Source organism: Tamandua tetradactyla, chromosome 2 (genome assembly GCF_023851605.1).
Source record: "Tamandua tetradactyla isolate mTamTet1 chromosome 2, mTamTet1.pri, whole genome shotgun sequence".
NCBI lineage: Eukaryota > Metazoa > Chordata > Mammalia > Pilosa > Myrmecophagidae > Tamandua > Tamandua tetradactyla.
In genome coordinates, this window is record NC_135328.1 from 208,005,744 (window position 1) to 208,019,606 (window position 13,863).

The following is a 13,863-nucleotide window of genomic DNA, read 5'->3' on the forward strand; positions in this document are numbered from 1 at the left end:
AGATACTTCTCTAAAGAAGATATTCAAATGGCAAAAAAAAAAAAAAAAAAAAAATACATGAAAAGATGCTGGACATCATTAGTAATTAGGGAAATGCAAATCAAAACCATAATGAGAGACCATTGAATGTGATGGCTAGAGCCAAAAGGTAAGGTAATAAGAAGTGTTGACAAGGATGTGGAGAAATTGGAACTCTCATCCACTGCTGTTGGAAATGTAAAACAGTGCAGCCACTTTGGAAAACAGGCTGGGAGTTCCCTGAAATCTTAAACATCAAGTTGCATATGACCGAGCAATTCCACTCCTAAGTATAAACACAAGGGAAATAAAGAAAACATAATGTCCACACAAAAACCTGTACCTGAGTGTTTATCACACCATCATTTATAATAGCCCCAAAGTAGGAACCACCCAAATGCAATAGCCCCAAAGTAGAAACCACCCAAATGTCTATGAACTGATGAAGGAATAAGTAAAATGTGGTATTTTTATATAATGGCACACTATTCAGCCATAAAAAGGAATGAAATACCGATATGCGCTACAATATAGATGAACTTTGAAAGCACTCTTCTAAGTGTTTAGAAGGAAGCCAGACACAGAAGTCTGCATATTAAATGATCTCATTTATATGAAATATCCACACTAGGCAAATCCACAGAGATAAAAGTATAGTTGCCTTGGGATGACGGCAGTATGGTTGGGTATGATGACAAAAATGCGGTAAAATTGATTGTGGTGGTGGTCGCACGACACAGTGAATATACTAAAAAGCACTGTATCATGTAAATGGATGAACTATATGGTATGTGAATTTTCTTATATCTCAATAAAACTTGTTAATTTGACAAAAATGGGGGCGGGGTGGGAAAGTGCTTGACTCGCTTTATAAAAATTCAGTAGAACAATCTGGGGTGGGGGGTGGGAAGACACACTTTGCAAGGTTCATGAGCAGCTGTCCTTTGGGGAGGGGTTATGTGCCCTGGCTTTCTAAGGTGATTTCCCCACCCCAGCAGATGGTATGGTTTGGTGTCACTCTGGCCTCAGTTTCCAAAATTCTACCTTCATCTGCCAACCTCACCTGGAAGCCTCCAGGACAGAGAGGGGGGCTGAGCTTTTATGGATGCTCAGTGATATGTGGTAAGCTTCTAGTTGAGCAGAGTGGTTGAATATATAGAACAGGTCTGTTCCCCTGCTCTGTCACTTGCAAGCTTGGTGACATCGGTGAGTGACCTAACCTCTTATCTTTATCTGTCTTTATCTGTCAAAGGTAAGCATAGTAGTACCCACCTTGCAGAGCTTTGGTTCAATAAGTTAGCATACAGAGAGCTCACTACAGCCTGGCATATAGTAAGTGCTCAATGCAGACTGACCTGTGGGGTCAGGAACAGAAAATACTGGCTTCTGAGTCAGATGTTGAGTCCTGGTCTTCCACCCCGGCTCAGTTCTTGAGCCTTGGTTTCCACATCTCCCTTGATAGAACATAAGTCCCCGAGGCAAGTACTTTGTCTCGTTCTCCACTAGATCTCTGTCACCCAGAATGATGCTTGGCTCGTGGGAGGTGGTCAGATCTCTTGGATGAGTGAATGAACCCTATGTGGCTCAAGCCTCACCTTCTCGGAATGTCACCTTTGCTGACCCTATTTTAAATGGCCTCACTTCCCCTCTGGTCATCCTGGACACTGCTCCCTACCCTTTGACATCCCAAATAGTCCATATGTCTGCTTGTTCATCATCTGCCTACCTTAATTGGATTGTGAGTTCTATACGGATGGGGTTTTTCTTCTGTCTTGTTCGTTGCTGATTGCCAATGCATACAACAATGTAGGCCTGTACCAGGGGCTCAATAAATATTTGTTGAATTAAATGAATGATAGAAGAACGAATGAATGCAAGTTAGAATGCCTGTGTGTGTGCATCTCCAAGTCGGTATATAATAGATCTTAACAAATACAACCATTTATGCATCTGTGATGATTAGTCTCGTGCCAACTTGCCCAGGCTGTGGCACCCATGTGAATCTAGGTAAATGCTATGAAGGTATTTAGCAGATGTGTTTACATCTACAATTAGCTGACTTTAAGTAAAGAAGATGACCCTCAAAGAAGGGCGTGGGCCTCATCTGATCAGTTGAAGGCCTGAAGAGCAAACGCTGAAGTTTCCTGGAGAAGAAGAAATTCCTGCTCAAGTCTATAGCATCCACTCCATCTGAGTTTCCAGTCTGCCAGCCCATGCTACAGATTTTGGACTCGAGACTTCAACATCCACTCTTGATCGAGTTTCCAGCCTCCCAGCCTGCCCTTCAGATTTTAGACTTGCCGGCAACCATAATAGTGTGAGCCAATTCCTTAAAAGAAATCTCATTATATATCTCCTATTGGTTCTGTTTCTTTGGAGACCCCTGACTATACAGTATCTGATCTTTTTTTTTTTTCACAAAAAATTATTGTTAGGGAACTGAACCTGGTCTCTGGCATGGCAGGCGAGAACTCTGCCACTGAGCCACCGTTGCCTGCCCTGATATTCTTTTTAGTGGAATGGAAATTCAGTCCTGGAACATCTGTGTCAAAAGCAGACACTAACTGGAATTTGGACCCAGGTTTGCTGGACTCCGAGTCCAGTGCTCCTTACAGAGGGGTGAGTGGTCAGGGACCCTGGGTAGTAGTAGTGAATGGGAGAACCAAAAATGGGGGCTGGGGCACAGGACGTTGAAGCGGGAGGCACAGATGTGCCCTCATTCCTCCCAGACCCCTACAGGCTCCCGAGGGAAAGCAGCTGCACTCCGCCATCGGAGTTTCTGAGTGCCAGATGCAACGGGCCAGGCTCAGTGTTCATGAAGTCCCCGCTCTCTCCACTCTGTCAGCCCCGGGCTCGCTGGGCGCGTGCCTTACCAACAGCCTCTGTGCCGCAGGTGGGCTGTATCCCCTGGGAGGTGAGGGCTGGGGTTAGGAGCACGGGCGCTGGCCCCGGCAGACCTGGGGGAACGTCTGTCACTCACACGGCCTCGCAGAGCCTCTCCTGCCCCATCTGTAAAGTGGGTGGCAATGCCTGCCTCATGCGCTCCTGTGGGTCCCCTGATTAGCCGCGGGCGGGTACATGGCTCTGTGTCAGGTGCACAGGGTGTGCCCCTGGAAAGGCGACCTTGAGAATGAGCTGTGGGGTTGAAAGGGTCCCGCGCAGAGGCAGGGGCTGTGGGGCGAGGCGAGCTGGAAACCTTCCTCTCGGCCTTGGGGAGAAGCAGAAGAGTGGTGCCTTCGGGGGTGGGGTGGGGGCTCCGACCCACACAATATTTAATTGATTGTAACATCGCACTCTTAACACGCTCCCCGCCCCGGGACAACTCGCACCCCCGAGAAGTGCCCTCGCCTTCCTCCCGTGACGGGACGATGCATTCCGGGGGCCCGGCACACGACTTCCAAATTGGTTTACAATTTATCTGCAGCTTGGATAAAAACACTTTAATGACTGTGCAGCATACACCCTCAGTCTCACCCATGGGGCTCCCAAATGTCTTTCCCTACCACATAGCGGGGATGTTATAGGCGTGAAATTACAGCCGCTCTCGCATTTTGATCTGCACCGGAGGCCTCTGTGGAAAGCCGCATTAGGAGGCGCGGGATGCGGAGGCGCGGGGCGGGCACCGGCGCCCCAGCAGAAGCCCCTCTGCGCTGTTGATGCCAGAGGGGCCCTGGGCCCAGCTCCGCTGCTCTTGCTTCCCCGCTGTCCCCCAAAGAGTCTCTATGACCACCCAAATCGGGGGGAGGGGTCTTGCCCCACTTGTAGCTGCCCCAGTCCTGAGCGGTCCCTTCTGGTACAAAGGAGACCACAGCTTCCCACGGCCTGGGCTCACTCAGGTCGAGTGTTTTTGTACGTGTGTGAGCAAGAAAGGGTCCACGTGATATCACTGGCGAGGCAAAACCACAGAGCAGATTGAATGTTTGAAACCTGCCTTGAAGTATATTTGAAGGAGAGTCTCATGGAGATGGGGGGATGGAGTGGCCACATTTTAAATCTTTCTAATTGTGCCTGATTTTGACGGATATGATATCTGTTTGGCATAAGAGATACTATTTGTTGAGCACTCAGAATGTGCCAGAACATTCTGGTCTGTGGGTTATCTCATTTGATCTTGCTGAGCTTGGCCCGGTAGTTTTCTCTCTGAGCCTCGGGTCCCTCATTTATGCAACGGGCATGATACAGCTCTTGCCTCCCAGGCTGACGTGGGTGGAGGAAATACGTGGGAACACCCTACAGCGCAGAGCCGGGGGTGCTCTCCCTAAGTGGGGGTTCACCCCCCTCTCTTGGCCCTCCCCTCGCCATGCTGGACCTTGGTGAGCCACAGAAGTCACGCTGCTTGGAATGGGGCAGCCACAGCCCTCAGGGGCCTGGAGCAAGACCTGTGCCCTTGTTGAGCCTCGGTCATCTCATCTGGGAGTCGGGGATACCTAATGTTCACCCATGGCTGTCATGAAGACTGGTGAGATGCTCACTGGGAAAACACTACGGAATTGGCACACAGTGGACGAGTGTGGGGTGCAGACTCTTCATCATAGTTGGTGATCGAGGCCAGAGCCCTGGGTGCAGACTCTTGGGGAGGAGGCCCAGGGAGGAGGTGGGGAAAGGTTGGCTGCCTCTGGTGTGCTCAGGAACAGGGCAGAACTGGACCCCTGCCAGGGGGCCAGCAGCCCTGAAGCTGGGCTCCTGGGCCACCCCTCAGAATGGCTGGAGTCTCCTTGGGGCCGTGGATAAGTAAATGTTCTAGACTTCTCCATGGTGGGGCCGAAAGCAAGGACAAGGGAGGGGCAGCACCGCGGAGCCCACAGACAGGCAGGCCAGAGACAGTGATATTGGAACAGTAAAGTCCCATGAACTTTGGCTGGCCAAGTTCTGGAGTACGTGCTTTGCAAAGCTTACATTTAATCCTTACAACCACAGTATGTAGGCGTCCTCATCTCTATTTTACAGATGGGGAAACTGAGGCCCAGAGAGGATAATGAAACCAAGGTCATAATGGTAGACCTGGAATTGAAACGTAAATAAAGTCTGTTTGTCCTGAATTTCTATGCTAAAGGGATGAGGGCATCCTCCTGTGTCTGACTGTGGGCTGCAGACAGGCAGAGAGAAGGAGAAATACATTTGTACATGGATAAGAGAGGTAGATGTAAACCAGCATTGATACAGATACAGAATTAGTATTTTTGGAAATAATTAAAGGTTTAAGCCAGTAGTTCTCAAAGTGAGGGCCCTGGACTCCTAGTATCAGAGTCATCTGGGAACTTGTAAGAAATGCAAATTCTTGGGTCCCACCCCAGATCTGCTGAATCAGAAATTCAGGGGAGGGCGCTGCGCAGTCTGTCCTTTAACAAGCCCTCCAAGCAGTCGAGATCTGATACCTGGTCAAGTTTGAGAGCCACTGGTTTCAACCCTGGACTTGCGCCTCAGGCAGCTGCTGTGGCTTAGTCAAGGCACTGGCCCTGACGGAGCCTTGGGCCCTCATCTGAATAATGGTTATGCTGTCACCTAGTGCCGGCAGAGGATGCATGTGAGCTGCGGGACTGGGTTCCTTAAGCACAGGCAAGCAGGGGGTGTCTGCCTCACTAGGGGGCACTGGGATGGCCAGAGTCCTCTGAGAAATGGGTGCCATCAGAGCACTGACTGTGCTGGGTAGGCCCTGTCCTTGGAGAATCCCTGCCCAGGGGCATCCTGAATTTCCAGGACTTGGAGCCTTTCTTAACCCACTGCCCATAGCTGGGGACACAGGGTGGGGGAAATGTGTGTGGTGGGGGGAGAGTGTCCGGGGCCCGCTGCCTCCCCCCCACTCCCCACCGCGCCCTCCCAGCAGCCTCAGCCTGCCAAGCCCCATCAGGCAGCTCGGTAAGCGGGATCACAGCAGCTGCTCTCCCCTTTCCCAGCGCCCTGCGTCTCCAGAGCTGCTGCCTCCCATCTGGAGGTACTGAGACACACACAGCCCTGATCCCCAGACAGGGAGACAGAAAGAGGCAGGAAGCCTCAGGTGGTTGTACACAGGGCAGAGGCAGGGGCTGTGCTGCCCGGAGCCACTGGGTCTTGCTCAGCAGGGACCACCAGGCCAGCCAGGCCACCCGGGCCCATCCGAAGCCCACTATATGCCTGTGTCCTCATCTAGCATGTGGGGTAGCAAGTGTCAGAGCTGGGAGGGAGCGTCAGGATTATCTGGTCCAACCACCACATTGTTCAGATGGGGAAACTGAGGCCCAGAGAGGGACAGTAACTTGCTTGTGGGCCATTCATGAGTCAGTGGGGAGTGCGTTCGTCATGGAAGAGGTGGCTTTTGAGGACTCTAGCCTTGCTTGCAGGCCTCATAGAATCCCAGGTCTACCACTTCCTGGCTGTGTGGCTGTGGGCAAGTTGCTTGCTTTCTCTGTGCCTTTGTTTCTGCATCTGCAGAATGTGTGTAATAATACTAGTTCTACCTTGGGTTGGATGGGAGGACTAGATGACTATGTATACCCATCCTTAGCTCAGTGTCCTCAGGGGGACTTCTCTGATCCCCCTTCCTACGTCTGTCGACACCCATCTGCAGTCGCTCTAACCCATCATCTTGCTTTATCTTCTTCCCAGTTATTTATCACTGTCCACACACATCTCATTTATTTATCTAGGCACGTGGTTTATGTCTACCTCCAACACTGGAGTGCAAACTCCCTAGGGACACGGACTTGGTCCTGCTCAAAGGCATGTGCTGTGGAGCTGGCACATGCGAGGGTCTCCCCCAATATTACAGCATTGAATGTATGTCTCTTTCATCACACTGGGAGCTCCTTGATGGAGCAAACTATTTTCTGGTCTGCCCAGCCCAGGCTTGCAAACAACAATGTGCCTTATTTGTGTGTTAGAGGGGCCGCCAGGGAGTACGGGACTGCAAGACGGGAGGGTTCCCTGGCAATGTCCCCTCCCCTCCATGGCCCCCACCGCCCCACCTCCAACCCATTCCTCGGTGCGGTCCCCCTGCCCCACAGCGCTGCTGCAGGAACGCAGGTCCCCCCAGAGGCCTGGCCTTTAGAGGTTTTCCATTTCTCCAGAAGCAGTGCTTTCAGTGGGGGCCTTTAGGACTTCATCGATTGTCCAAGAAGGGCAAGCTTCATTTCCCTGGTAAATACCATTTGCTAAAATAAATCAGAGGACCTAGAGCCCCGAGTGAGGCCAAGTCCCTAGAACTCCAGGCTGCAGAGTGGCACCAACAGGATCCTCAGGGCTGGCAGGGGCTCTGAGACCACTTAGCGGAGCACCTGTGTTACAAATGGGGACCCTGAGGCTCTGGGGTGTTGGCTTGCTCAAGGACACACACAGCCCGCTAGACCCAGGAGTCCTGCCACCTGGCCTGGTGCATTTTCCTACTCACCACCACATACTCCAGCTTCCCTGGAAAGGCTGGGGAGGTGCCTGGAGGGAGCATGGGCTGAGGGCCGTGGTTCCAACGGCAGTGGTTGGTATCACTTTCAAGTGCCAGCTCAGATTCCCCAGGGGGTCTGTGGCCTCTGGCCTGGCCTCCTAGGGGTAGTGCCCCTCCCCACACTTTCTCACCCCATTGCTTCACAAACATGGCTCTTGGCTTCAGCCTGGGAAAGGTGCCCACCGGGTCAAGTGCCACTGGGTTGCGTCGAATGATCCATGAGGCCTCTACCCCACCCTCTTCCTACAGAAGTGGAAACTGAGGCCCAGAGGCTGTGCCCCTTGGAGGCTCTCATCACTCTCAGTTCTCATTCATTCTAGTTAACATGTACAAGCCCCTCCAAGGTGCCGACTCAAGTATGGGGCCTCGAAGGTGCAGGGAGGAGAGCACAGCCCCTGCTTTCAAAAGGTCAGAATATCTGTGTTGGTAGGAGGAGGGGTTTGGAGGTGAGATGCTTGGATGGCAAAGCTACACTGGTCATGCCCCGGCCTGGCCCTCGCGGGCAGGGGTGGGGAAGGAGAAGCAGGTCTGCCACCAGCACAACGTGCCTTTTATAGATGGTCCCCAGGGCAGCCCCTGTGTGAGTGCACACACGTGCACATGCATTCGCACACACGTCACACACATTTGTACACACGTGCACACACAGCGAGCACCTTGCCACACCCTGGGGACCCTGCACTCACCCATGACGTTGAGGAAGATGTTGCCTGACGCCAGGACCACCTTCTCTCGTGTGGCTCGGTCGTAGATGCCCACGTGGCACTCGTAGGGACCGTTGTCTGAGATCCGGACTTCGGGCAGTCTGAGGGGAGGGAGAGGAGGAGGGTGAAGGCGCGTCACTCAGGGGCTGGAAGGAGGCCGTTTTCAAAGAGGCCAGCCCTGGGCCTCACCCGTCATTCAACAAGCCCTTGTTTGGAGCCGACCACATGCCTGCGTGCTGCGCAGGGGGAGGGGCCAGCATTTATTGAGCACCGGCTGTGTGCCATGCATTGTTGTCCGTGCTTCCGAAGGTAAAGGTGGGGGCTCTGTGCTCAGCCTGAGTGGGGAGCCCTGGCCCGGTTGTTTCACCTTCCAGCCTCTGTGAGCTGGGGATGGTGCCAGCACCCCCCTAGGGATACGATGAGGAGGATGGAGGGGAGGTGCACAGCGCCTTGCAGGTACCTGCCAGGTGGTGCCGGCTCCCAGCTGCCTCCTCACTGCCCCTCACCACCATCTCGGAGCAGGGACCTCTGTCTCGAGTTCACGAACACAGAACCCGGGACTCGGAGAGCCGCCCACCCCCAGTGCAGCTGGTGAGAGCCAGGAAGGGAATGCGAATTCTCCCCAGGCTGCCATGCTACCTCCTTAAACTGGCCATCGGGACATCGAGAAGAGGCGAAATAAAATTCCTGTCCCTGAGGAGTCCCCATGCCAGTGGACAGGGAGACAGAGAAGCTGAACCGTGTTCCCAAATCATGTGGGAAGACAGGGGGCTTGTTAGAGCACAAGGTGGGCAGCGGGGGGTCCTGCTTGGGGCCGTGGCTTGTCGGGGGAGCACCTGGGAGGATGGGAGAGACCCCCTCAGGCCTTCCAGACTTTCCCGTCGAAGGCCAGAGAGTAAATATTTCAGACTTTGTGGGCCACACAGTCCCCAGCGCCGCTACGCGCCCCCTGCCGCAGCACCACAGAAGCAGCCACAGAAAATGCGTGAACGAAATCAGTGTGGCTGTGCTCTCATAAAACTCTATGCATGGATACTGAAACGTAAAGTTCATGTGATTTCCATATGTCATGAGATGTTATTCTTCTCACTTTTCTTAACCAGTTAAGAATGTAAAAATGCATTCTCAGTTCAAGACCAGACAATCCAGGCCTGGGCTGGACTTGGCCCGCAGGCTGCAGTTTGCAGACTTCTAATCTGGACCCTTCTACGTTGTCTGCAGGGTCAGACAACACTAAAATGAGTTGGTATGTTGTTGTCACTTAAGATGGAAAATGCCAAAGGGCAGCTGTGTCCTCCCTGGTATAGAGAAAGAGGCTTGACATGGTGTCAAATTCTGCTGTTCATAAGTTATGGGACCTTAGGCAAGTCAGGTCATCTCTCTGAGCCTCCGATTTTTCTAGAAAGATGGGGGGGATTCTTCACAGGACTTCAGTGAGGGTCACCACAAGACCTCTGTAAGCAGGAAAGTCACACCCAAATGGAGGGAGGGACCATGGGCTGTTGTTCCTTCTTCCTCCGATGTCCTCTGCAGAGAAGAAATTCCTGGCCTGTGGGATCTGGGTGGTTCGAACGGGAAAGAATCCTGACTTGGAGTTTCGGAGGCTGCATCCAGGAAAACTCTGTGTCCTCCAGCAAGCTCCAGCTTTCTCTGGGCCTCATCGTGGGGCCCAGGGGAGCCCATTCTGATTCCAATTTAGAGGGACTGGGGTGTCTGTTTGTTCCTACAAGTTTTCAAGTCACAGCGGAAAATCGGTGGAAGAAACTCATATTCACGAGCCTCTAAAAGACTCCAAACACGATGCCCAGTAAGCTTCCAAATGCGCCCAGCTGGCCTGTCAGTCCGATCAGAAATGCTGCTGGGGGAAGAGAGGGCGATGGCTAAGAGCTAAGGCTCAGGATATGCGTCGCAGGCCAGCCATCCCCTGAGAAAGGAGGGTCCTTCCATCTGTTCTTCCTTGCCACCCTCTTGTGGATACATTTCCCACCCTCCTCGGCTAAGCCTTGCCTCTCTCTTCCATCTGGTTTTGCTGAGCAATTTAACCTTAGAGTTGCAATTCTCTCATTTCAGCTGTTTCCCTGCCTCTCATCTTTGTCTCCCGGCTCCTTCTTTCTTATGACTGACTGTCCCCACCTCCCTTCTTATTCTCCCTACACACCTGGCCCCCCCAGTCCCTGATTGCGTGCTGTCTCCTTGAGCTCAGCCAGCCCATCCCATACTCTCCCTTCCTTGCCACCACCCAGCACACAGCATAAACAAATGCCTTTGCTTACAGCGAGTATGCAGAGGTTGACATCTGTTCTACCGACTGTCATGGAAGGACTTAGAGAGTGGGGAGCTTTTCATCAGGAAAACGTTGTTGAGGAGATGCTGCCTCCCTGTACTCACTACTCTCAGAAGAGAGAGCACAGTGACAGTAGAAACAGCAGGGGATCGGTCTCCCCTCGAGAAATGTTTTCTTTGTAACTCAGCTAGACTGAAAAAGTCAGGCTCTCTATCAGTGTTGTTACTGAGGGACAGTCACCCGGTGTGACATATTTAGGTGACATTTGCTTAGTAGGTGTAGGTGTGCAGGTGACAGGTGTGCAAGAGACATACTAAGGGGACATTTCTTAAAGTACAGGGTTAGGGTCCATGCGTACCTGGCAGCTAGCCAGTGACTTCATAAGATAATAATGGCATGGGTGACACACAGGTGATATGTACAGGTTAACACCACACAGGTGACCCACGCAGGAGTTGTGTTTATGTGATAAGTGTACAGGTGACATGTTTAGGCAATCACGACACTGCTGACATGCTCAGGTGTGTTTGCTGATATCATGGTGGTGGAGTAATCAGCTCACAGGACACCTGGATTGGTACCTTATAAAGAAGCTTCCCACTTATGACTGTTTCGACCTCAGATGTCCCTTCTCTGAGTCCCCTGACTCTGCAAACTGCCCTGTTCTCCAATACTGTCCCAAGCCACACATGGCACCGGGCACCATCCTTGAGATCTCCCATTTCTATATTCCCCGAATGCAGTGACCAAGTCCTGGGTATTCCACCTCCTAAAAATATCCTAAATCATCTGCTTCTCTCAGCGCCCACTGCCACCACCCTCACCCGGGTAACCAGTCCCTCTCACCCCTAACCTGCTTCCCCATTCTCTAGGTAGAATCTAGATCTTTTTCAAATGCAAATCAAATGACTATTACTCTTCTGCTCAAGTCCTTCAAAAGCTTCTCTGCTCTTAAGACAAAGACCAGAATCTTATCCCGGCTCGGCCATTCCTTCCCCACCTTCAGCCACTTCTGGTTGACCAGTGCATCCCAAAGCCTGGTTTCTTGCCTCGCCCTTCCCGGCTCCAGCCCCCATGGAGGTAAAGTTCTTCCCATCCCTCCCAGGGGCCAAGCTTTTTTCCTAAAAAATATGAAGCTTTCATTGTGGAATAATTTTAGAGAAAACTTGCAACGACAATAAAGGGAATTCCTTATATCCCCCCCATGCAGTTTCTCCTGTTAACCTCTTACATGACCATGGGACATTTGCCAAAACTAAGAAACCAACATTGCTACATCATTATTAACTGAACTCCAGACTTTATCTGGATTTTACCAGTTTTTCCACTACTGTATGTTCCAGGCTCTAACCTGGTCCCACACTGCATTTAGCCAGGTTCCCTTTTGATTCAGGACTTTGCCCCATCCTCTTTGCTGCTGTATGCTGCTCCTTCTCCCTCTTGGTATAACCTTCAAGCTACAAACGAGAGGTGACTTTCTTAGGGACATCTTCCCCTGCCCCCGGACTAGGCGGGGATGGTGGATGGATGCATGAATAGCTGGGATTTAACAGTTTCCGTCTAGCCACACTTTTCTCAACATGCCTTTATAGCCCCTCCCATCAAGAGATGGAGCTTCTTTTCCTACTTCTGGACTGGTCTTGTGACTTGCTTTGGCCAGTAGCATGTGGTGGAAGTGATGACATGCACGCTCCAAGCCTAAGACGTGAGAGTGCTCTCTGTCCTTCTGAAGCCCTGCCTCTGCCCTGAGTCCAAACCTTTGAAGAGTCTGATGGAGGATAAGCATATGGGGATAGAGAGCCCAGCTGCCCAGCCATCCCAGTCAAACCATCCTAGACCAGCCAGCCCCCCGCAGACACAGGAGTGAGCCCAGCCAACTCCTAGACTCATGAGTAATTACGAACGGTTGTTGCTTTAAGCCCTTAGGGTTTGGAGTGGTTTGTTATGTAGCAACAGCTAACTGATCCAGTAGGTCTCCTCATGCCGTCTTGTTAGTTATTAAAAATTTTTTCCAGCTTATCAACATCGTTATTTAATTACGTATGTGTGTGACTCCTGAATGTCCTTCCACCATTCACAGTGAGCTCCATGAAGGCAGGGTCTGTACATGGCTGGTTTATCAGTGTATCCCAGTGTCTAGAACATGTGTGCCACCATAGTAGGTGCTCAATCGATACTTATTAAATGGGTGGATGGTGACACCTTCCAGGGTATGTGTGTGTGTGTGTGTGTGTGTGGTGTGGACACTCTCGTTTTTGGCTGGAAACCATAGCTCCTTCTAGTTTTCCTCTGCAGACCCACTGGCTGCCAGGTCACAGCTTTGGCTTGGATCAACCTGCCTCTTCTCGGCATCTAGTGTGAGCTTTTGCCTGCACTGTCATTCTCCTAAAGTGGATTAAATGGCCCAGAGACTCCTCTTCCCCAGAAGTAAGTGGCACTGATCTGCATGCTGGATCGGCCTTCTGCAGACGGCAGAGACCCGAGGGGGTGGGGGTGGGGGGAGGAGGCCCGTGCTCATCACTGATGGGCTGCGATCAATAAACTATTAATAACTGCAAAGGTTTCTGGAGAGATCAGTGTAATGCAGTTTAGCGGCTGGAGTTTACCAACACTGACAGTGTCTCTGAAGGGTGAGTAATTGTGTTTTTGAAAAGCTGGACACAGGAGAGTGACGACTCCGTTGGCTGTCCCTGTGCCACTGCCCAATGTGACCAGTGAAGAGCTGGCCATGGCAGGGTGGGGGGGGTAGGGGTAGGGGTCTCTGTTGGGCCTGGGGCCAGGATTATGGGGCATCCACCTTCAGCACAGGTATTTAGGCCTACTATGTGCCACGCCTTATGCCAAGCCTCAGAGTGCAGGGAGCAGGTGGAGACTCACACTATAGGTTTGGACTCTGCTTCCAGGCCTTGGCCCATGGTGTTATCTCTGCTTGGAAAGCCCTTCTCTTTCTCGTCCACCCAAAGAAACTCTAGCCATCTTTCAAAGCCCGGAGTTAAGCATAGCGGTTGAAAATAGGCTTTGAAGGCCTGCCACTCACTACCTGTGTGACCTGGAAAAATCATGCCCCTCTCTCAGCCTCAGTTTCCCCATCTGTGATATGGCTTCATCAGACTGTTTTGCTAGATTACATAAGATAATTCAAGAGCTTAGCTCAGAGCTGGTGCAGCTTGAGTACCAATGGATGGAAGCTAGATACGCTCCACACTCAAATGCTGCCCCCAGGCAGACTGCCCTGACTGCTTCTGTGTGGACAGCGTCCCGCCTGGGAGAGCCTATCTGTTCATATCATGCTACAATGTAACTTATTTTTTTGTCTCCCTCCCAGGTGCTTGGGGAAAACCCACCATACCCATGAGAGCATTAAAAACTGAGAGCTCTAGTCTTGGCTCTGCACCCGACATGCTGGGTAATGCTGAACAAGGCCCCTTGGCTTCTCTGAGCTT

The 13,863-nt window shown here is 51.8% G+C and overlaps 1 protein-coding gene across 1 annotated transcript in view; it reads right to left on the reverse strand.

Annotated features, from left to right (window-relative positions):
- Positions 1 to 13,863, reverse strand: part of IGSF21 (immunoglobin superfamily member 21) — a 142,858-nt gene that overhangs the window by 32,256 nt on the left and 96,739 nt on the right. Inside the window, exon 4 of the mRNA XM_077130696.1 lies at positions 8,119 to 8,237. Coding sequence (XP_076986811.1) covers positions 8,119 to 8,237 — 119 coding nt within the window. The remainder of the gene's footprint in view (positions 1 to 8,118; positions 8,238 to 13,863) is intronic.